The sequence below is a fragment of the Saprolegnia parasitica genome, assembly GCF_000151545.1.
Source record: "Saprolegnia parasitica CBS 223.65 unplaced genomic scaffold supercont2.64, whole genome shotgun sequence".
Taxonomy (NCBI): domain Eukaryota; phylum Oomycota; class Saprolegniomycetes; order Saprolegniales; family Saprolegniaceae; genus Saprolegnia; species Saprolegnia parasitica.
The window spans coordinates 146,361-165,827 of NW_012156458.1; the positions used below are offsets into that span (position 1 = coordinate 146,361).

The 19,467-nt window shown below is 60.4% G+C and overlaps 8 protein-coding genes across 8 annotated transcripts; 2 read left to right on the plus strand and 6 right to left on the minus strand.

Moving 5' to 3' along the window:
- Positions 1–357: 357 nt before the first annotated feature.
- SPRG_10794 (hypothetical protein) lies at positions 358–1,849 on the minus strand (the record flags this gene model as incomplete). The annotated part of the gene is made up of 7 exons (XM_012350357.1): positions 1,739–1,849; positions 1,175–1,693; positions 1,036–1,134; positions 898–996; positions 707–844; positions 556–657; positions 358–510 (listed from the first exon to the last, which is right to left on the minus strand). Exons 2-7 carry the CDS (start codon positions 1,664–1,666, stop codon positions 358–360), a joined length of 1,083 nt encoding a protein of 360 aa, XP_012205747.1. The 5' UTR covers positions 1,667–1,693; positions 1,739–1,849.
- A 553-nt stretch (positions 1,850–2,402) lies between these two features.
- Positions 2,403–4,744, minus strand: SPRG_10795 (hypothetical protein; the record flags this gene model as incomplete). The annotated part of the gene is made up of 11 exons (XM_012350358.1): positions 2,403–2,628; positions 2,676–2,722; positions 2,775–2,970; positions 3,019–3,112; positions 3,167–3,279; positions 3,335–3,439; positions 3,488–3,562; positions 3,610–3,899; positions 3,947–4,103; positions 4,150–4,410; positions 4,463–4,744. The coding sequence occupies 11 exons, from the start codon at positions 4,742–4,744 to the stop codon at positions 2,509–2,511; spliced, it is 1,740 nt and encodes a 579-aa protein (XP_012205748.1). The 3' UTR covers positions 2,403–2,508.
- Positions 4,745–4,984: 240 nt separating this feature from the next.
- Positions 4,985–6,240, minus strand: SPRG_10796 (hypothetical protein; the record flags this gene model as incomplete). The annotated part of the gene is made up of 2 exons (XM_012350359.1): positions 4,985–5,870; positions 5,921–6,240. 2 exons carry the CDS (start codon positions 6,238–6,240, stop codon positions 4,985–4,987), a joined length of 1,206 nt encoding a protein of 401 aa, XP_012205749.1.
- Positions 6,241–7,425: 1,185 nt separating this feature from the next.
- Positions 7,426–8,967, minus strand: SPRG_10797 (hypothetical protein). Its single transcript, XM_012350360.1, has 3 exons — positions 8,279–8,967; positions 8,107–8,230; positions 7,426–8,061 (listed from the first exon to the last, which is right to left on the minus strand). The coding sequence occupies exons 1-3, from the start codon at positions 8,596–8,598 to the stop codon at positions 7,471–7,473; spliced, it is 1,035 nt and encodes a 344-aa protein (XP_012205750.1). The 5' UTR covers positions 8,599–8,967; the 3' UTR covers positions 7,426–7,470.
- Positions 8,968–9,458: 491 nt separating this feature from the next.
- Positions 9,459–12,149, minus strand: SPRG_10798 (hypothetical protein; the record flags this gene model as incomplete). The annotated part of the gene is made up of 10 exons (XM_012350361.1): positions 11,970–12,149; positions 11,615–11,920; positions 11,346–11,571; positions 11,207–11,298; positions 11,112–11,159; positions 10,639–11,064; positions 10,407–10,592; positions 10,303–10,360; positions 10,186–10,256; positions 9,459–10,142 (listed from the first exon to the last, which is right to left on the minus strand). The coding sequence occupies exons 1-10, from the start codon at positions 12,060–12,062 to the stop codon at positions 9,459–9,461; spliced, it is 2,190 nt and encodes a 729-aa protein (XP_012205751.1). The 5' UTR covers positions 12,063–12,149.
- A 161-nt stretch (positions 12,150–12,310) lies between these two features.
- Positions 12,311–14,410, minus strand: SPRG_10799 (hypothetical protein; the record flags this gene model as incomplete). Its single annotated transcript, XM_012350362.1, has 6 exons — positions 13,466–14,410; positions 13,171–13,420; positions 12,947–13,116; positions 12,808–12,898; positions 12,605–12,758; positions 12,311–12,558 (listed from the first exon to the last, which is right to left on the minus strand). Exons 1-6 carry the CDS (start codon positions 14,401–14,403, stop codon positions 12,311–12,313), a joined length of 1,851 nt encoding a protein of 616 aa, XP_012205752.1. The 5' UTR covers positions 14,404–14,410.
- A 451-nt stretch (positions 14,411–14,861) lies between these two features.
- On the plus strand, positions 14,862–16,878 carry SPRG_10800 (hypothetical protein). Its single transcript, XM_012350363.1, has 3 exons — positions 14,862–15,275; positions 15,317–15,540; positions 15,593–16,878. The coding sequence occupies exons 1-3, from the start codon at positions 14,991–14,993 to the stop codon at positions 16,845–16,847; spliced, it is 1,764 nt and encodes a 587-aa protein (XP_012205753.1). The 5' UTR covers positions 14,862–14,990; the 3' UTR covers positions 16,848–16,878.
- A 676-nt stretch (positions 16,879–17,554) lies between these two features.
- SPRG_10801 (hypothetical protein) lies at positions 17,555–19,434 on the plus strand (the record flags this gene model as incomplete). Its single annotated transcript, XM_012350364.1, has 8 exons — positions 17,555–17,692; positions 17,742–18,079; positions 18,130–18,221; positions 18,277–18,500; positions 18,553–18,687; positions 18,741–18,983; positions 19,036–19,184; positions 19,236–19,434. 8 exons carry the CDS (start codon positions 17,555–17,557, stop codon positions 19,432–19,434), a joined length of 1,518 nt encoding a protein of 505 aa, XP_012205754.1.
- Positions 19,435–19,467: the final 33 nt, after the last annotated feature.

The following is a 19,467-nucleotide window of genomic DNA, read 5'->3' on the forward strand; positions in this document are numbered from 1 at the left end:
CTGGTTGCTCGCGTCGTCATTTCGCTTCAAAGTGCATGGCCATGTCCCTTGTCAGCGCCACGTGATCGCCAAGCGCATCGTAGGTCGCCTCCTCCGCCATGGCGTCATCGGGTGGCAGTACACGCGAGTGCCCGTGACCTAAAATCGAGAGCATGCGTCGATCCCGATGCGTCACGGCGATCGCGACGAGCCTCGCTTCGTCCAGCATCTACTTCACGATAAACGCTTCATGACTAGCATCGAGTCGGGTACGAGGAGGTTGGCCCTCGACTGGTAGTGCACAAGGAGCTCTGCGATCGCGTACAGCTGGTGCTGGACCACAAAATGCATGGCCGAGAGACCCATCTACGCGGCTCTCTAGACGACGTATGACAACAGACCTCGCGCAACCTTGTTGGGCCGGTGGATGCTGGCCGCTGCGCCGTGCTCCAAGAGCGCCGAGACGTGCGCCATGCGCTCGTCGCCTTGGAGGGACATGATGCAGTTGGCCAGAATACTGTGCTGCGGATACTAACATCCATCATTATGTCCAGATCATGGGACTCAAGCACGTACTGCTCCGCGGTTGTCGTTGACGTCGGCGCCCTTGCGCAAGAGCAGCGACGCAATCTCGGGCTGCCGCCACACATATGCCCACTGCAGCGCGGTGGCGTGGTCCTACATCATCGTCTTCTCTCAGCGCACCGCCGACGACATGACAGCGTACGCAATGCAGCACATCGCACGGGGTTTCAAGACGAAGCGCACACGCTGGACCGATCGTGGCACCAGCTTCCAGCAGCAGCTCGACCATGCGCATGTTGCCGCCCATGATGGCCACCTGCAACGGCGTCAGCGCGGTGGTCTACGTCATTCTTTTCCGTTCTCTTCCTCTTTCCTAGCTGCTCGGAAACGTACGTTGACGGCGCCATCGACGCGCGCGCCTTGCTCGAGGAAGAACCACGCCATGTCAAAGTCGTTCTTCTGCACGGCGTGGTGCAGCACCGTGTGGTTGGCCTAGCCCTCCTTAGCTGTGGGATGCAAGCGCTCAAGTACCAAGTCGATGCTGTTGATGTCGGCGCCGTGGGCGAGCAGCAGCTGCAGCGTCGAACAGGCGCGGTGGTTGGCCGCCGTGTGCAGCAGCTGCGGCGCATCCTAACATCCTGTTAGCACGACACAGCAAAAGGACTCGCACCGGAACGCACGGTGGGCGTAAGTTGAAGGCCGCTTGGTGGAGCGCACGCCGCACCGAGTCGAGCGGCGCATTGTCTTCGACGCGCTGCAGCAAGATGGCGTTAGCGACCCGCGGCGAGATGAAGCGGAAGAGCGTTCGGTGGTGTGCAAGGAACCGGTCGTTCACGAAGAAGAAGATGTCGCTCCGGACCGGCTCGTCGCGCTGCCGAAAGCCGCCGCGATCGATGCGCGCCTTGAACGGATTGGTCGGCCACGCGATATCCCACGCCAAGACACCGTCGTTGTCCACCTTGGCAGGGCCAAGGAAGCGCGCATCGTGGACAAAGATGTCGTCCTTGGCGAAGTAGATGCGCTGGATCATGCGCAGTTTGGCCCACGGCGCGTCTCCGAACGTTTGTATCTGCAGCCGGTACAAGAACGATGATAGTGTAAGAAAGTGGCTCGGCAAGTCGAGCCGTAGCGCGCCCTTGGCGCATGCCAGTACCGACGCCATGGACGTGCCGCACGCCGCGCAGCCCACCTAAGAGAACAGGTATGTACGCATACCTCTCTATAGAGCATGTACGTTGAAGAGCGGCGCTGTCTCGGCCGCCTCTGCGACGCTAAAGTTGATGACCGCAAACGAAGCATGCTGCCATGGCAGCGTTTCCTCTACGCCCAGCGTCGTCTACGTGGCATGCTGCGAGCAAAGAGCTACCGAGGAAGGGTGTGTGGACGAGCGACACCGCTGCGTCGGTCGAGGCGAGGGTTGGCGGCGGCAGTGGGCATGGCAAATTCGAGTGTGGGACGGTCGCTACGCTGCGAAAAAAGACCGGCTGGTGGCGGCCGTTTTAATTCGAGCCAATCGCAATCTCTCAATCGCGAACACTCGACCAATCCCATGGCGGCAAAGATCGCCCAGAGTGGTCGTCGTGTCAAAAAGAGGTATCTTGCACAGAAACGCGGTCCCATCGTGCAGCCATTGGACAAGAAGAGGGTCTGCGGCACGGTCGCTCTTGGGATGCCAAAGGCTACTAAGACGGCGTCCCACGGAGGAGCGGCTCGGACCTGATCGACGAGCTACGACTCGAGACGCACTCCGTTTCAATCGATGCGCCCGAGAGAGATCTAGAAGCGCGCAACGGCTCAATGGCTGGTCGCGACTCAAGCGTCGTCGTCAAGAGACGAGGCGGCGAGATGCCAGCGTCGATATATCAGAACCTAGTTGAGGAAGAACACAGAGCAACGTTGTACCGTCTTTGTTAACTCGATTTTACAATCTCGGCGGGTCTTTCTCGCCGATATCAAACATCAAAACGGATCGCCGGTGCCGAAGGCGTCTGGGGATGGCGTGTCTCAGAGCCAATGCAGCATCGGGCCTTGAGCGCCGCGGCCAATGCGGCAATCTTGGCTGCTGACCAAAATGGCGTGGACGTAGCGGATGGCGTGCAGCACCGCCGACTTGATGTCGGGCACCTAAGCATCTACGCTCAAATGCTGGGTACACGAAAGGGTCAAAGTGCCTTGGCGTAGTGTGCGGCGATGGCTGACGCGAGCGTGCACCCGGTTCCTACCAGCATCCATTGCACTCTCTTCTTCTCGGTACCACCACCATCGGCTACCGTGGGTATTGGTGGTCGCGATGCGAGGCGACTCGAAGCAAACGAACTCGGTGCCGTCGAAGAGGACGTCGACGACTTTGGCCATGTCGTCGAGGTGGCCGCCCTTGACGAGCACGTAGCGGGATCGACCAAGCTTTTGCAAGTCCGCGGCAGCCGTCTTCATGTCATCCACCGTCGAAATCGAACGACCACCGAGCTAGAAGCAGTCATTTCGACCTCGCAATCGATGAGGAGGATGGCGTACGAGGAACGAGGCTTCGGGGATGTTGGGCGTGATGAGCATCGCCAGCGGGAAGAGCTCGTTGACGATACACGCATGCGCGTCGGCGTTGAGAAGCCTGCAGCAGCAGCCTTTTCAGTGAGACTGGACGCATGCTCCGTCTTCTTCTTACGTGTGGCCGCTTGTCGACACCATGACCGGGTCGACAATGAGCGGGATCGAATCAAACTTCTGGACTGCTTTAACGACACACTGCACGATCGCCGCCGAGGCCAGCATACCCGTCTACAGGCCACACGACAATATGATGTGTGGCGACGCGATGACGCGCTGGACATACCTTGATGACGTCGGCGCCAATGTCTTCCAGGACGCACCGGATTTGCGCCTCGAGCGTCTCGGTGGGCACGGCGTGGATACCCAGGACGCCATGCGTGTTTTGGACCTGCGCTCCACTCGCTTCGTACACATCTTAGTAGCAGCAGAGACGTACTGTGATCGCAGTGATCGCGCTCGTCGAGAAGACGCCGAGGGCCGTGCACGCCTTCATGTCGGCTTGAATGCCCGCCTACGTCCACGGATGACATGCGACGAGGTACAGCACAGTAGACGTACGCCGCCGCCGCTGTCCGAGCCCGCAATGCACAGCACGCGTGGCACATGCAACGTCGGCGCGTGGATGCTTGCAGGGTCGTTGCTCGTCGCACTTGTCGTCGACCAGAGAAGCAGCTCGCTGCACGCGTCTTGCTCGTCCGCGCCGACATCGACCACCTGCAACGACGTGTCGTCCAACATGCGGGCCAGCACCGCTGCCAAGAGCGAGGCCGACTGCAATGGCTCGGACGTTGACGCTGGCGAAGCGAGTGTGAGAGTCGTTGCGTCGCACTGCCGCAGCTCCGTCGGCCCTAGGATACAGTAGTGAGACCGCGGGATCGTGTTGGGAGGGGCGCACGGAGGATGACGCTGGCGTTCACGATGGGAAAGTACGCGTCGAAGAAGTTGCGCTCGAGCTGCATCGCGCGGCCGTAGAGTGCGCTCAGCTGGCGCTCGTCGACCGCGTCGCGCTCTGCGATCGTGTCGAGAAGGGCTTCCATGACGCTGGCGCTGGCCTGCGATAGAGAGCGTATTCGTCTCGTCCGGAAGGACATGGAGTACCTCAAACTCGGCTGTCGCGTACGTCTCGATCCACTTGGCGTACGTGTTGAAGTCCTGCGCGGCGACGGGCGTGAGGTGGCGGCGGGCGCCGGCGAGGGCTTGGCCCAACGCTGCGTAGAGCCGGGCGCAGGGCACCATCGCGGCGAGGATCTCAGCAACGGACGTTGCCGCCTTGGCCGTTGCGCGAAGGAAGTCGACGTAGGCCCGCGTGGCCGGGGTCGCGGAGGTGGCATCGACGACGTGCGGCAGCACGCCCCAGGACTATACCGACATCAATGGCCTCCTTGCCCGGCAAGGATGGAGAGCCACGTACCTCCATGAAGGACGTGTGGAGCTCGAGCTCCTCGTTGACGCCTTGCATGAGCTTGACGAGCGCGATCGCATCGGCTGGCGAATCGGCCTTGGCGACGGCGAGGGCGAACGCTTGGAGGAACCCATGCAGGTAGAAGGCGTCTTGCTTGAGGAACTCTTGGAAGCTCGGGAGCGGAAGCGTGCCAGTCGCGACGCCCAGTAAGAAGGGATGGTACACGCAGCGAAAGTGGGTTGGCGACGCCTCGGCCCACAGCCGGCGACTCAATGGCGTCCCGCTGACCATGGCGAAATGAGTCATCCAGTGTTTAAACGTTTGAACACGTGTCGAATACATCGCATCGTCATCAAGCGTTTTAAACCGTTTAAAACCAATGGGTACGTGCGAAATCATTGCGCATCGTCGAGCGTAAAAACGCACCGCGTTGTATTCCAGGCAACAATAAAACGTGTTTAACCGACATCAACGTGAAACCTCGAAGGTGTGACATAAACGTGCAACCGCGAGAGGTGTAACAGAGGACGACTACCCGACAACGTCGACGATGGCCGTGGCGACTGCTTCGAGGCTGTAGACACCGGCCGCGAAGGCGTCGCGCGACGAGCACATGGCGGCGATGGCGGCGCTGCTGGGTGCGACGTGCACCGCCCAGAGGTCCGTGGACGGCGACGGCGCCATGGTGCTTGACGGCTTTTGCTCGATGGAGATCGTATAGTCGCCGTTGCTCCAGCGCTCAACGATCTGGAAAAGCACCTTCTCGGGTCGACTCTCTTGGCATGACTTGGCGGCTGTCTTGGCTGCCGGCGGGGCCTTGGCCTTGGGTGTTGCAGTTGTCGCTGGCTTGGCACGGAACGTCAGCTGGAAGTCCACTTTGGCGCTTGAACTGGCAATGACGCCGATGGTGCTGGCGAGCCCAGCTGACGGCTTGCCAACAGCTCGGGTGGGCTTGAGCACACGAAACGACGAGGACGGCAACTTTGGGGCACCGCAACGCTTCTTGAAGAGAGTCTTGTACGACGGCGCATCGGCGAAACGACGGTACTGCAGCGCGTGAAGCGCCACCTGCGTGTGCACGTACCCTTGCTCTGTTGCCCACATGCGTACGGCATGCGCACGTTCCGTATGCAGCATGTACCGGTTGAAGTAGTCTTGCGTCGTGGCGTGCAGCGAGGCCCACTCGGCGGCCGACACGGTGGCGCCGCGGTAACTCGACGCAACCTTGAAGTTCTTGCCAAGGATCGCGCCGATGCGCAAGTCGGTAGTCATCTTCGGGAGGCGGGCAAAAACCGCGTGCACATACGGCTGGGTCGCGCGCAGCTCGTTGGCAAAGGCAACCGACTTGACACCGGCGAGGCGGGCGCGTCGCATGGGCCGTGCGTGGTCATTCGTTCGCTGCGTGTGACCATGGATGCTGTGAAGCAGCGAGCGGACGGCGTCTTGCAAGTCGACTGCAACATGGACGTGTTGATGTAGTGCAGCTGGACCGCGCCGGGCAGCGACGGCCCGTCGTACCGGTACACGTAGAGATACGTTCGCTGGGATCCCGTCGTCGACAGCGCTTGCGCGATCGTATGCTTGATGCTCGCTTGCGCGGCTTGGACGTCGATCGCGCGTCCTTCACAGACGAGGTACTGGGCTCCGCCTTGCTTGGCCACGTAGCAGACCTGCAAGTTGAAGGTCGTCTCGATCTCCCGAAGCCGCCAGCCGCCCTTCCCGACGATGAGGCCACCGACGCTGCGTGGCAAGACGACGCACGATTGCGTGCACTCGGGTCGGCCCATGTGTGTGTCTCGAGGCAAATCTTCAAGTGAGCAGCATGTCAAGAATGGATCGAATCTGAGAGGCTCGCTTGTCGAAGCCGCTGTAAAGACCATGTTCTAGAGGTTTTCGCCTGCCCAGCATAGGTCTGAGCTCGCAACGACGGCACATCTGCAGGACGCTGGACCGACGCAGCAAGTCCTTGTGTGTCATCGCTGCATTGTCCTACCTCACCATCATATGTCCACCGTACGAGACGCTATGCCCGACAGTACGCGACTTCAACTGTTGCAGTAGGGCCAGTTCTTTCGTGCCCGATATCTAGTGAGACGGTTCGCGCGAGCTACCTGCGTCACGGGTCCAACAAAGCCCGTGATCCATCGCTCGCCACTACGGCATCGTCGCAATCGTTGACCTCGAGCAGCTCGCTCACGTTTGGCTAAGATCTCGTATGCGGCGTTTTGATTGGTGGGTGCTTGTGTCCAGCACCTCGCTGATTGGCTCCTTCCAATCTTATTGGACTAATTGGCCATCGAAGCGACCTACCGACCTACATGTCCATCAAGAAAAAATAAAATCCCTTCGTGTCCATGGAGGGGCTTTGCGGCGACGTAGCTTATAGCGTCGACCGACGCGACGCAGCGCTCATGGCAGGGACGCAAAGTGCATCGGTGGCCCCTTTATAACTCGGTGCTCCTAACAGAAACATTGTATCGATCGTGGGTCGAGCACAATGGACTCTCGAACGATACGACGCTCTTGACAGAAACGTTGTATAGATCATGGGTCGAGCACAATGGATCGGTGGATAGCTCGATGGATAGATAGTTGGTTCCCGCTTGTCCCATTCGACGTGTCGCGACAAAGGTCTTCACATACTCGCGAGCTTGGTCGTAAGCGGAGGCATGCTTCATGCTTCTCCGCGAGGTCTGTGGTGCTGCAAGAGACAGAGTGCGAAGGTTGCTTGCGGTTGCGTGAGGGCATTACGAAATTGATCCACCACGGGCAAGGACCACGAAAACCTCTGATTTTGACTGTCATAGCTCCAAATCGGCGGTCCACCCACCTACGGACACCCGGTCCAACCACCTAATGAAAGTGTCCTCAAGTTTCTACGATTGTCCTGCAGCATTTCCAGACCACCGACGGCTTTAACTCACAGCCGACGCTTTCGCAGCCGCCAAACAACACGTCGACGCGCGTCTTGTGACAAAAGAATATATGACAATACAGTGCACAATGACAACGTTCATCTATTGCATCAGCTGCACGATAAAGTTGAGGAAGAGGCCGACATACGACCCGGTAAAAAGCCCCGTGATGATCGCAAGCGAGCCCGTGATGCCTGCCAGCTCTTGCTCGACGTCGCGGCACGTGGTCGGCGCTAGCATCATGGACGACGTGCCGACAAAGCCGGTGACGAGCCCAAGGAGCGCGACCAAGCCGTACGTGGCCACGTCCGGGAGCAAGTACGGGTGCAGCACGTCGTACATGAAGAGCGGCACAAAGCTGAGCTGCAGCAGAAGCGGGTAGTGCACCGTCTCGACAGAAAGCAGCATGCAGTGCAGCGGCAGCATCTTCCCGATCAGATCGCCGACCGTGTAGGCGCCAACCATGAGCACCGGAAACCACGATGACGTCGACGCCACCGAGCTCGTGAGCCCCGGGAAGCAGGCGAGGCAGACGCAAAAGGTCGCGAACGCCATGCCCACGGGCCGCCACGCGCGGCGAACCACCGAGAGGATCGACGGCTCGTCCGACGGCGAATTCGGTTCGTCGTCGACATCCACGACAGCGACGTCCTTGAGCATCGGTGTCGACTCGGTGGCCGGTGGAAAGAACGACTAGAAGACACCATAAGGAGATTCACCACAAGTAGTATTCGGTACCGGCGACTTGATCGGCGACCGGACAGGCGACGGCAGCGGCAGGGCCAGCGGCGTGTTGAACTGGATACGCACGTACGTCTCGAGCTTGGTCTTGGCGTAGACGTTTTGGTCGAGCATGGCATACCTAGTAGGTCCCATGAGGAGGTGGTCGACGTCAAATCACGAGACGCACAAGACAAACGCGGCAACGATCGCGGCGACCGCGAGGCCAAAGAAGAGCGAGAGCGCCGTGAGGTCCGTCGTGTCGGCGTCGAGGCCCCACTTGGTTGCAATGCGCGCGAGGACGAGGACCATCGCGCCCGTGCCCTTGCCGGCGTCAATGGCTTGGAGGAACGCCGGGCCAAAGACAGCCGCGAGGCCGTAGCTCGACGATTGAATGAGCGCGCTCGCCATGGACGCGAGGATCAAGAGCAGAAGCGTCGCCGCGTACCGCAGAAGCGTGCTCAGCGACGTCCACTGCAGCAGCGGGAGGCCGGCGCACGAGAGGAGCATGCAGGTAAAGCCCGACGCATGCGCTGGTCGAGCGGGAGCTGGCGGCCCGCGATGAGCATGAAGAGCGTGATGACCAGCAGCGCCGACATGTTGACGACGGGAAACACGAAGCCGACCATGCCATCCGGGTACATGGCGATGAAGGTGTCGATGCTGAGGATGATGCACTGCCACGACGCGACGCAGGTGCCGCCAAAGACAAAGAAGGTCGCGTAGGCCATGGCATAGCCTGGCGTCGCAAAGGTCACGGCCTCTTCGACCGGCCGATGCGGCTCGCTGTGCGGCGACGGGATCTGCAGCGGCGGCAGCGCAGCGCGGGCCATCGCTCTTCAATTGTCGAGTGATCCACTGCGGGATGTGGAGCCCTTGCAGTTACCGAGGTTCGTATTGACCGGGTATTCCCTCGGTTGAAGAACATGGTGGGTGCGAGCCGGACGCCAGTCGCAATATCTGAACCGACGCAGCAGTGATGGATGATATCTGGTCGGTTGGCCCATGATGGGGTGATCTTTCCGACACGATGCGTTTAAACTTCAAGTGCTCAAGAAGCGCCAAAGTCATGGCTTCAAGCCCGCTACAATCAATCATTTTTCTTCCCCATTGAAGTGTCGATGGCAGAGGCGACGACCGCCGGTGCAATGATGCAAGTGTGACGCCTTGGCGCTGCTGAGAGTACAGAAAAGAGCTACCGTGTACTGGCATTTGTGCAGAAGAGGCTGTGAAGAGGCCTCCAACACCTACCCAGCCATCCATTATCCACCTGCAAGCTCCACCTGCAAATATGTAGCGACCCAACGAACCAGCTCTTGCTGAGCGATCGACCGATCGTCCTCGGTTGTGATGAAACACTCGACTTCTTTTCATTTTGCGTGGTGGGCCGTGACGACGGTCGCCGGCTGGTACGGCGTGCGTGCGCGGCCCTGCGACGAGAGCAGCGGGATCCGGTACTCGTCGTACTCGCCTGGGTTGGGCTCACCGAGAGGCCCAACCATCGGTGACGGCGGCGCCTTGATGATTCGTGGGCGAGGAGATCCTCCGAGCGAGAGTGACCGGTTCGCAGAGTAGCGCGGCGACGATTGAGCCACCAGCGGGAGGTGGGTTCTCCGAGGCGTGATGCATTTTTGGATCGTCGCTTCGGGCGCAGGCTTGCGTGGACTGAGCCGAGGCGGCGGGAGCTCGTCCAGCGGTAGCCGCGGTAGGTGACGAAGGCGGTGGACGATGTGCATTAAGCGCGGCGTCGTGGCCCGCAGCTGCAGCAGCTCGATGGCTTTAGAAAAGTGCCGGTCCTGCACGTGGAGCTGGCGCGAGTGCTGGAAGAGATGCACCCGCGGCGTCGAGTTCAGGTCGGCGCGCTGGTTCTGGAACGAAGAGACGAGCGACTGGCCATGGAACAGCTCGGACGGCTGCGTCATGCTCCCCATGGCCATCGCGAGCCGCTGCATGCAGCGCAGAAACTCGTGAAAATTGAGGTCCAGAGACTCGCGACTCTCCGTGTGCGAAAAGCCCACGTCGAGCTTGGCGGCGTTGTACTCTTGGACAACTTCCTACACCCCGAGGTATAGTTCAATGGAGAGAGCGTAGTCGTACTTGAAGGGAGAGCTGACGGAACTGGGACGGACCGGCCTTGGGATGGTTGTCTTTCGTCGAGCGCAAGATGTCTACCTTCAAGTATCAAAGGATCGAGTGCATAAAAAGGGCACGTACCGAAACAGCGCGCGAATTGCAAAAAATTGGCCAATGAGAGTTGGGTTCCTGTTTCAATCTATCATGAATGTCGCATCACTCAAACACGTGTGGCAATCGTGTACGTGGCTGAGCGAGTGGCCGCCAAAGTGAGCAAACAACTGCTTGAGAGGCCACACGTGGGCTCGAATAAAGCGCATGACTTGAGGCTGCGAGATCTCGGGGCCCATCGGCTGAAACTCGATCTGGCGTGCATGGGGCAAAATGTGATCTCGGAAAAGCGCTTCGTGGGCGTCGCCCTGTGGCAGCTCCTACAGGCCACGATCAAACGAGATGCCGACGAATTGGACGCGGTACAGAAAAGCCGAGGCTCTTTTGGAGCACGAGCGTCGTGCCGTGCACCCACTGCGCAAAGCTCATGCCGCCGCTTCGGTGCGTCGGTGGCGTCGCAAGCGGAAAGGTTTCGTCGACCAGGAGCGGTGTAAAGCACGCTGGCGTCGGCTGAAAGTGCAGATGGATACCCCGGGGACCATAATTGGTGCGCGGCGACATGGCCAATGACGCGGTCGTCGTCGACGCGCGCGTCGCGAGCACAAAGCACGCGTCAATGTCAGGGTCGCGCAGGTTCTTGGAGTTTGCAATCGTTGGGAGCTGGCAGTCCTTGACGAAGCGTACAAAGTTGCCGCGCGATATTGTTTGAAAGTTGGTGAGGCTCCCGAGGAGGCAGTAGGCCAAGAAGACCTTGCGGTATGCCCGGTTGGTAAAGATCGGCCCGTCGCCGTGCTACACAAGGGTTGTCGACACGAACGATTGGACTTTAAGACGTAGACAAGGTCGGGGACCATAAAGTGGCACAGCGCCGCGTACTCGGGCGACCGCTACACCCAAGCAATAATAAAGCAATAATAATGCCTTGAGTGCGAACATCGATGGCAGGGCCCGGGTACAGGAGGAAGCTCGGGTGCACGTCGACCATGCGACCGCTGCGCTCGAGACCGCGCCGAAACAAGAGACTGTCTACAAAAAAAGGACAAGTTGTCCATACTCGACGTGGACGACGGTACCTTCCGTGTGCAAGTGGTTGAAAAAAGCTTCAAAACTGCGCAAGACGGTGGTTTCGCACACGTACTGGGCGAGGATCGCGGCGTAAATTTTGGAAAAGTTGTCGTTCTGCACCGTAATGAGGCCTCTCTTTTGCCGCTCAATGTGCGCCTCCAAAACGCTGCACTCGACATGCAGCGACGTCTGGACGTCGGGCTTGGCGCGCTGCCGCTGCTGCAACAGCGCTTCCTACGCGATGTCGGGGCGCCATCCACAGGACAACTTGTCCTACTTGCTTGGCCTGGAGCTGGTACAGTCGCAGCGTGTCGGCCGCGATCGAGGCTTGCGTCGCCCGGTTCATGTCGTGGATCGCGCTGCGGAAAATGTCAAACGTGATCTTGCCATCCGAGACGCTCTTGGCCGCCGCGGCCACCGCCGCCTTGAGAATGCTGACGCCGGCGTCGCCCGTCTTTTCGAGCGCGTCGAGAATCTCGTCGGCGACGAGCGACCCGTTGCCGTGGTAGTCGAGGACCGTAAAGTGCCGCTGGAGGTCTTCTTCGTCGGCGGCTTCCAACGCCAGCTTCTTGGCCGCCTGAATCTAACCCAAGTGTCCGTACAACAAAATCGTGGCTGCTGAGAACGCGTACTTGAAGGTACTCGAGGCGAGAGAGCTGGAACGTGCCGTGGCCCTCCTGCAGGGCAAAGACCGCGCTGAGCTCGTCCGGCGACAGCGACGGCATGTGCTTCGCGAGCAGCTTGGTGGCCTGGAGCTTGTCCAAGGTATTTCGCTTGCGGCTGTCGAATGCGTCAAATTCAAGCTCTAAGAGCGACCGCTCGTCGCCGCTCAGGACGTTCTCCAGCGCGACGCGCCCGTCGTCCACGCGGGCATCGATTGAAACGACTAAATTTAGACAGGCAACGTCGTCGTCTATCCAACATTCTCGAGTTCACTGTCATGTATTTCGACTATCTCTATGGCTGTGGTTTCTTAGCCTTCTTTTTTGCGCTTGAGGTTGTTGCGGCTCTCCATGAGCGACGCGCCCGTGCCTTCGGCTGCCAGGACATCGACAATCGCATACGGGCAGTGGCCGCCGAGGACGGCGCTCTGGTCGAGGAGCTGGAACGAGAGCGAGAGATGGCCGCGGACGAGGACGTTTACGTGTGCGAGAAGCTCCGTGGAAACAGGCGTCAAGATGTGAAACTCGCCAGCGGCCACGTCGATGCTCCGAATGATACCTACATCGCGTAGCTCGCAACGAGCCAGAAAGACAACGCGGCGTACCATGCCCAACACACGGGAGGAGGTCATAGTCGAGAAGAACGGTGGGCACATCGGGCTTGCACCTCTCGTTGGTCTTGGCGAGGAGCGTCGGCGGCGCAACGCATAGGCCGATCACACTTGCGTTCAGTGCATAGAGGATCTGACTGGGTGGCGCCTACGAAACAGACAATGCGATGCGGAGGATGTCACCGGCAATGACGCACCGACGAGCCAGTGACGCGGACGGCGACGGCGTGGAAAGGCACTCGGTACGGCAGTTGGCGCGTGTACATCATCGAGATAGCACGGCCGAGGCTGTCGACATCGCATCAGCCAGCATGTCCATCGCATCCACGTGCGTACCGGGTCTGCTCGGACATGGCGTGGCACGTCGCGAGCTGGAGCGTCTCGGGCTCCTCAACGATCACGTCGCGCAGAAAGTACGCGTGCCATCGGTACTGCCGCAGGTCCTTGGAGCTGCGTGCTGGCTGCGGCGGTGCCGCGTCCCACATCTCGACCGGATGCAGCGTCCACTACAAGAGAAGGAGTTGGATGATGCACATCTTGGGTGTCTTAACTGCTGCTACCTTGGGGGACGGAGGCACATCAAAACTCTTGGCTTTGGTCATGGCCACGACCTGCAGGACGTGCTGCGGCGTCGCACAGTCCAAGATCGAGTGCAGGAGGTCGTAGCCCATGCTCTTGATCCAGCCGTCCGTGTTGATGACGAGCGGGATCGTCGTGTCTCTCGCTTCGTACGCCTGCAGAAGCGATGCGACGGCCGCAATGTACAGCTGTGGGTCGGCTTTCGGGCTCGAATAGCCAAAGTACAAGGACCTAGCAGCACACGTTGGAGACGCCTTCGCATGCTTCGATATCTACCTGTACGCTGGCTGCAGATGGGTGTAGCTCGGGCCCAAGAGCGGCTCGGTGATGTAATGCAGCGAGAGGACACCAGGTGCGCAGAGCTCGGGCTGGCCCACGTCCGAGTCGATGTAGGCCACCACCCGATGGCTCGAGAGGAGCTGGTTCACGAGAAACTGCGTGCACGTCGACTTGCCGACGCCCTTGGCGCCGCAGACGAGCACCTTGCGCGCGTCCACGTTGGCGCGGAAGCTCTCGCACACTCGACGCGCCGCCGTGTGCCACGAAGGCGGGAAGAAGAGCTCGCGCACCGCGTTCGGCTCGAGGGAGCTAATGGACGCGAAGAGCGCGGCGCCGTCCGTGATGGTCGGTGTCTCGGTCTTGGCGCGCTTCTTGGACACCTTTTCGGTCACGAGCACGTCGGGGTACCGAATGAACTTGAAGCCGGGCAGGCGCACATGCGTTGTCTGTCCGTCAAAGTACGACGCCAGGTTGCCGTAGGTGAGGCGCATGGCGCGGAGCACGAGCACGACGGGAAACCACGCGGCCATGTCCTTGGCGAGCGCGTCGGCCTGCGCCTCGTCCTCGTCGTTGAGCGGATCGGCCGCGTGTGTGAGCAGCCAGCGGGCTTTGGTCAGCGATGTGCACGGCGCATGGTAGAGCGACGGCGCGTCCGACGCCACGAGCGTGCTCAAGTTGGACCAGCGTGGCGAGTACAGGTCGTAGTAGACGCCGGGCGGAAACGCGAAGCCGGACGAGTGCACATGGCCTTGGAAGACGCGCAGATGGACCATGCCGGCGCCGACGAGCTTCTCGTTGGCGTCCATGCCCATGACGACGAGGCGGCCGGAGGCGACGGCCGCGACCTTATCGTCCGTGACGCAGTACGGCTCGCCGTACACGGGTGCAGCATCGGCCATCGCAGCAAAGATTGGATACGATGCGCTTGCGTGCATCACACTATTTCGCTCTGTATTACCACACCATTTGCGACTGTCACGGTGCACGTTCATCACGCAAATCGTGTATTTATGGTAAATGACGTACAACGTGGCACTTGCCATATCTAACAAGACCAACAACCCACAAGCGGTAAGTAGCCAGTCGACACCACCTATGTATTGCACACGCGCGTCGATAGAAGTGCGAGCCATTACAGTCGAGGCCTAATCAAGCGGAGGCAGTATCCCGTCTGTGGGGCTGCGTAACTACGGGGTTACCAACGTCGCCCACATTTGATGTTTGTAAGGCGTCATCCGGATAGCGCCACGTAGAGGCCGCTTCTCTCCCCAGGCAGCGCACTTTTTTTGGCATGTCTTATTCCGCATACAAAGCGCAAGTGATCGGCCTCGTATTGAAAAAAGGTTGAAGGCGTATCCGGATGAAAGCGGCCCGCGGATGGCATTTGCTGACTGCGTCAAAGGGCAATAGCCACTACGCTCGGTACCTCGCCACCGTCGTCCATCGTCGCCGTCCACCGAGCCGCGCCGCTAAAGAACTACCAGCCCAACCTCTTGCCTGTGGTCGATCGAAGAGCACCAGCATGTACTCGTCCTACTCGAAGGCGCCCAAGAAGGCGCAGGAGTCCGGCCGCCAGTCGGTCTTGACGGACCACGAGGCGCTGCACCGCGATGCGCGCGTGCACGAGTCGATCCAGTCGAACGAGAGCCGCCTCACGCCGTTGGACCTCGAGACGATCCTCTCCAACAAGGGCGTCGTCAAGTACTGGTACCTCCACCGCCCCAAGACGATGCAAATCGTCCACGAAAACGCCGTGAAGGTGCAGTCAGTGGGCCGCGCGTTCGCCGTCCGCTCGCTCATCAAGAAGGTACGTCGCGTGCATCGATGCATGTGCTGAGCCTTGTGCAGTATGGCATCAACTACACGGTCGAACTCGCCAAGCGCGACGCGGAGAAGAAGGAAGCGCTTCGTCTCGCCGAGATGAGCGAGGAGGAGCGCCGCTTCCACGCCGAAGAGACGGCTGCGTTTGACGCGCGTGTCGAAGAGACGCGTCGCCTCAAGCGCCAGCAGACGGCCGCAGAAGAAGAAGAAGAGCGTCTCCGCCTCGAAGAGCTTGCCCGGCAAGATGCAGAGTACGATACCGCCATGATATGCGACTCGTGTTTACAATGCATGCGGATGTAGACGTCGCGAACGCGAAGCCATGATTGCTGCCGCGGCCTTGGCTGCGGACGAAGCTGCGCGCGCCGAAGCCGCGCGTCTCCTCGCTGAGAAGGAAGCCGCCGACAAGCTCGCGGCCGACCAGGCGGCGGCGGCTGCTGCGGCCGCTGCGCTCTTGGCGGCGGAAGAAGCGGCCGCTCGTGAAAAGTACGAAGCCGAAGTCGCCGCGGCCATCGCGGCGCAAGAAGCCGAAGAGAAGGCTGCCCTCGAACGCTACGAGGCGGAAGCTCGCGCGCAGGACGAAGCCGACGAAATGGCCGCCGAGCTCGCGCGCGAGGCCGAGCGCCGCGCCCTCGAACAGCGCGAGGCTGAGGAGCGCGAACGTGCGCACGCGGCCATGCTCGCCGAGAAGGCGGCCCGCGAGGCCCGCGCGATCCGCGACGCGGAAAAGCAGGCCAAGTACGAGCAGTCGCTCTCCAAGGACGTGCCTGTCATCGTGACGGGCCAAGGCCGCGGCCGCGTCCTCTTCTACGACCGCGAAGCCGAGACGTACTCGGTGGCGATCGACCAGTTTGGCAACGACACGGAGGTCATGGAGGTCGACCCAAACCACGTGATCCTGGACGGCGAGCGCATCTTGTCGCCGCGCACGCTGGTCGACACTCCGTTTGGCGTCGGCGAGGTCGTCGGCATGGACCCGCACCTCGGCTGCTACGCCGTCGCGAACCTCCACGGCGGCCACAGCGACGAGCCCAACTCGTATGCGCCGCAAGCCTATGTGCAGATCGCAGACGTGGCCCGGCACAAGGAGCGTGCGAGCAGCGTGATTATTGAAGAAGGTCTGGTCATGCCCGAGGAGATTGGCTTGGCGTCGGCGCGCATCGTCGACTCGCGCATTGTGACCCGCGGCGGCCAAAAGTACGTGCAGTACAAGCTCGAGATCCAGACGACCAACTTTGGCACGGTCTACTGCTGGAAGCGCTACTCGACGTTCCGCGCGCTCTGCGACCGGCTCCAGAAGGAGGCCGGCTTCAAGAAGACGGAGATCCCGCAGCTGCCGAAGCGCCACATCCTCGGCAACCTCTCCCAAAAGACGATTGGCGAGCGCGCCGACAAGCTCAACGAGTTTCTCGACGCAGCCGTGCGCGCCGAACACCTCCAGTGGGGCATCAAGGTCGACGACACCATCGCGGTCTACAAGCGCCGCGTCAAGAAGCCGCGCGCGACGACGACGGCGAGCTCGCGCGGCGCGCCGCCTCCGTCGAGCCGCCGGCGATAAGCAGCTAAGGCTTGTACATACACCCATTCCTTGATCAACTGTTGGCGCGAACGTGTTGAGGGCGGGACTTGGTCATAAGTGAGGCCAGCACCGCAGCACACAACGCACGCTGGAAAGAGAAGACGACAACGGGGAGCTGTGCGCGCTCTCTGTGGGACCGCACGACCGTTAAGTCAACTGTTGGTGCTGCAGAGCACAAGCCCATACCGACGAGAAAGGACGGAGCCTCGGCTCTTGGCGATGCTGCCACGTCAGATGGACGAGAACATTATTGCCGGGTCGGTTGCAGACATACACGACCGACCCCTGCGACACCAAGAAGCGAAGAGAGACACAATCATACCGACTGCATTAGATGTGCTACAGCTTGCTTGGCTAGCAAGAAGGTATTGGCTCGTGGATTCCGACACCCGACGCAGCAGCACCAACGAGTCGCTTGGGACCAACGCTGGCGCGAGTGTGCAGAGAGTAAGAAGCCGCCGACTCGCTCCTGTCGTGAGAACGATGTTGGCACCAGACGACACCAGACGACGACGACGTGTGGAGGATCACTGCAGGGGTAAGAACCCCTGGATCACTGTATGCACGAGTTGCTGTGCGGGCTTTCTACATTTACTGGTGCGTACCGTCGCATCTCATGAGCACGGCTGTTGCCAATGCATTTATAGCGTGGAAACCGAACGTAATTTTATATATATACACCGCCGATGAGCTCGGTCGCGCCGGGACCGGTGCTCGCGACGCCCATGCGCGACAACCTCGTCGTCATCCAGCGCAGGTCGCCCGCGCTCTCGCTCCGAAAGTGGGTGCGCCAGGCCTCGTCGCGCGCGATCCGAAAAATCAAGGTACGTGCAGCGACGTCGATGCGACGACTCTAAGAACTGGTTTCGGTAGCCGGCACCGATCGCGCTCGGCTGCCTCACTCTGCAGAACCCGGTGCGGCAACTCTGCCTCGCGCTCGTCACGTCCAAGTGGTTTGAGCGCTTCATCATGGTGTGTGTTCTCGCCAACACGCTCCTCCTCGGGCTTGTCGACTATACCAACGCGATCGACGGCGTGCCCGACCCAACGAACCGCCGCAACATGCTCATCGACCACGTCAACGCGATCTCGCTCTACGTCTTCCTCGTCGAAGCGAGCCTCAAGATCATCGCGTACGGCCTCCTCATGGGCAAAGGCACGTACTTGAGCGACGGCTGGAACCGACTGGACTTTGTCATCATCGTCTCGGGGTAATTCTGCCACAATGTGGTGTTTTGCACAACACCCAATCTGTCCATAGCACGTTTTCGCTCGTCTACTCGTCTGCAAAGCTCGGGATCCTCCGCGTGCTGCGAATACTTCGGCCGCTCCGCGCACTCCACTCGGTGCCGGGTACAAGCCAGAGCCCGTCACATGAAGTACCCATGCCCAACCACATGATGCGTAGGGCTCAAAGTGCTTACGGGGTCGCTTCTCTCGAGTCTACCGGCACTCGGAAACGTGGCCATCATCCTCGCGTTCTGCTATCTCTTCTTTGCCATCCTCGGCATGGAGCTCTGGCGCAGCTCATGGCATTATCGATGTCGCCTCACGCCGTTTCCTGTCCAGCTCAACGCCTCCGTGTGGAACGTCTCGGCCATGGCTCCAACGAGCAGCTACCTCGCCAGCGTCGTACGCTGCTCCGACCGTAGAGAGCCGCGTGGAAAGCTTATGCTGGCGCTAGGTCGCGACGCCGGACGCCTTTCGCTGCCTCTCAATCGAGAACAACGAGTCGTGGCCGTCGCCCATGAGCTGTTTTTGGCCCACGGATCCGGACGAGGATCATGGCACGCCGTGGCTGTGCAGCTCGTCGCCTTCGGTACGTCAATTGCAGTGTTGATATATCTATAGTGATGGGCGTTTGCGTTGTAGTGGGGACGGCAGTGCGACGCTAATCGAACGTGCGGCTCCAACTACGATCCGTTTGGCGCCCCACGCTTCCGAGACCTGCTCCTTCCGATGCCGTCCGACTACTCGCCGTTCTCGATCATGCGCCAGGCCGAATTCAGCCCCAACCTCAACTTTGGCTTTACGAGCTTTGACAATGTGTACAGCGTCTTTGTCATGATCATCATGATTGTGACGGCGTCCGGCTGGATGGTGCTCACCGAGACCGTACGAGACGAGTCGTATCATCATGACCTTTCAAGCGACGGGATGTGTGTAGACCCAAGACGCGGGCGGGGCCGTGGCCGGGTTTGTCTATTTCAACGCCATTTTCTTCGTCGCGGGGTGCTTTCTGCTGCAGCTCAACATGGCCGTCCTCTTTTCCGAATTTGAAAAAGCCAAGGAGAACCACGCGACCGTCATGGCCCAGTAGGCATCCTATGCAATGTTGCGTGGATTCCGACACCTCTCGAATTGTAGCCAGCGACGCATTTCGCTTGCGAGCTACGCCGACAGAACGTCCAGCCGCCAATTGTTCAAGCGGCCGTCGCTGCGCCTCGCATCGGGCACCCATCACCGCAGGCACCAGCACAAGTGGCGTGCGATCGCCAAGCTGCGGCACCGCGCGGTAACCCTTTTGCATCGCGTCGCCGCCGTCAGCGCTCATGGCTCGTTGTAGCGCCGACTCATTCGGACGCCGATGTTTGCGACC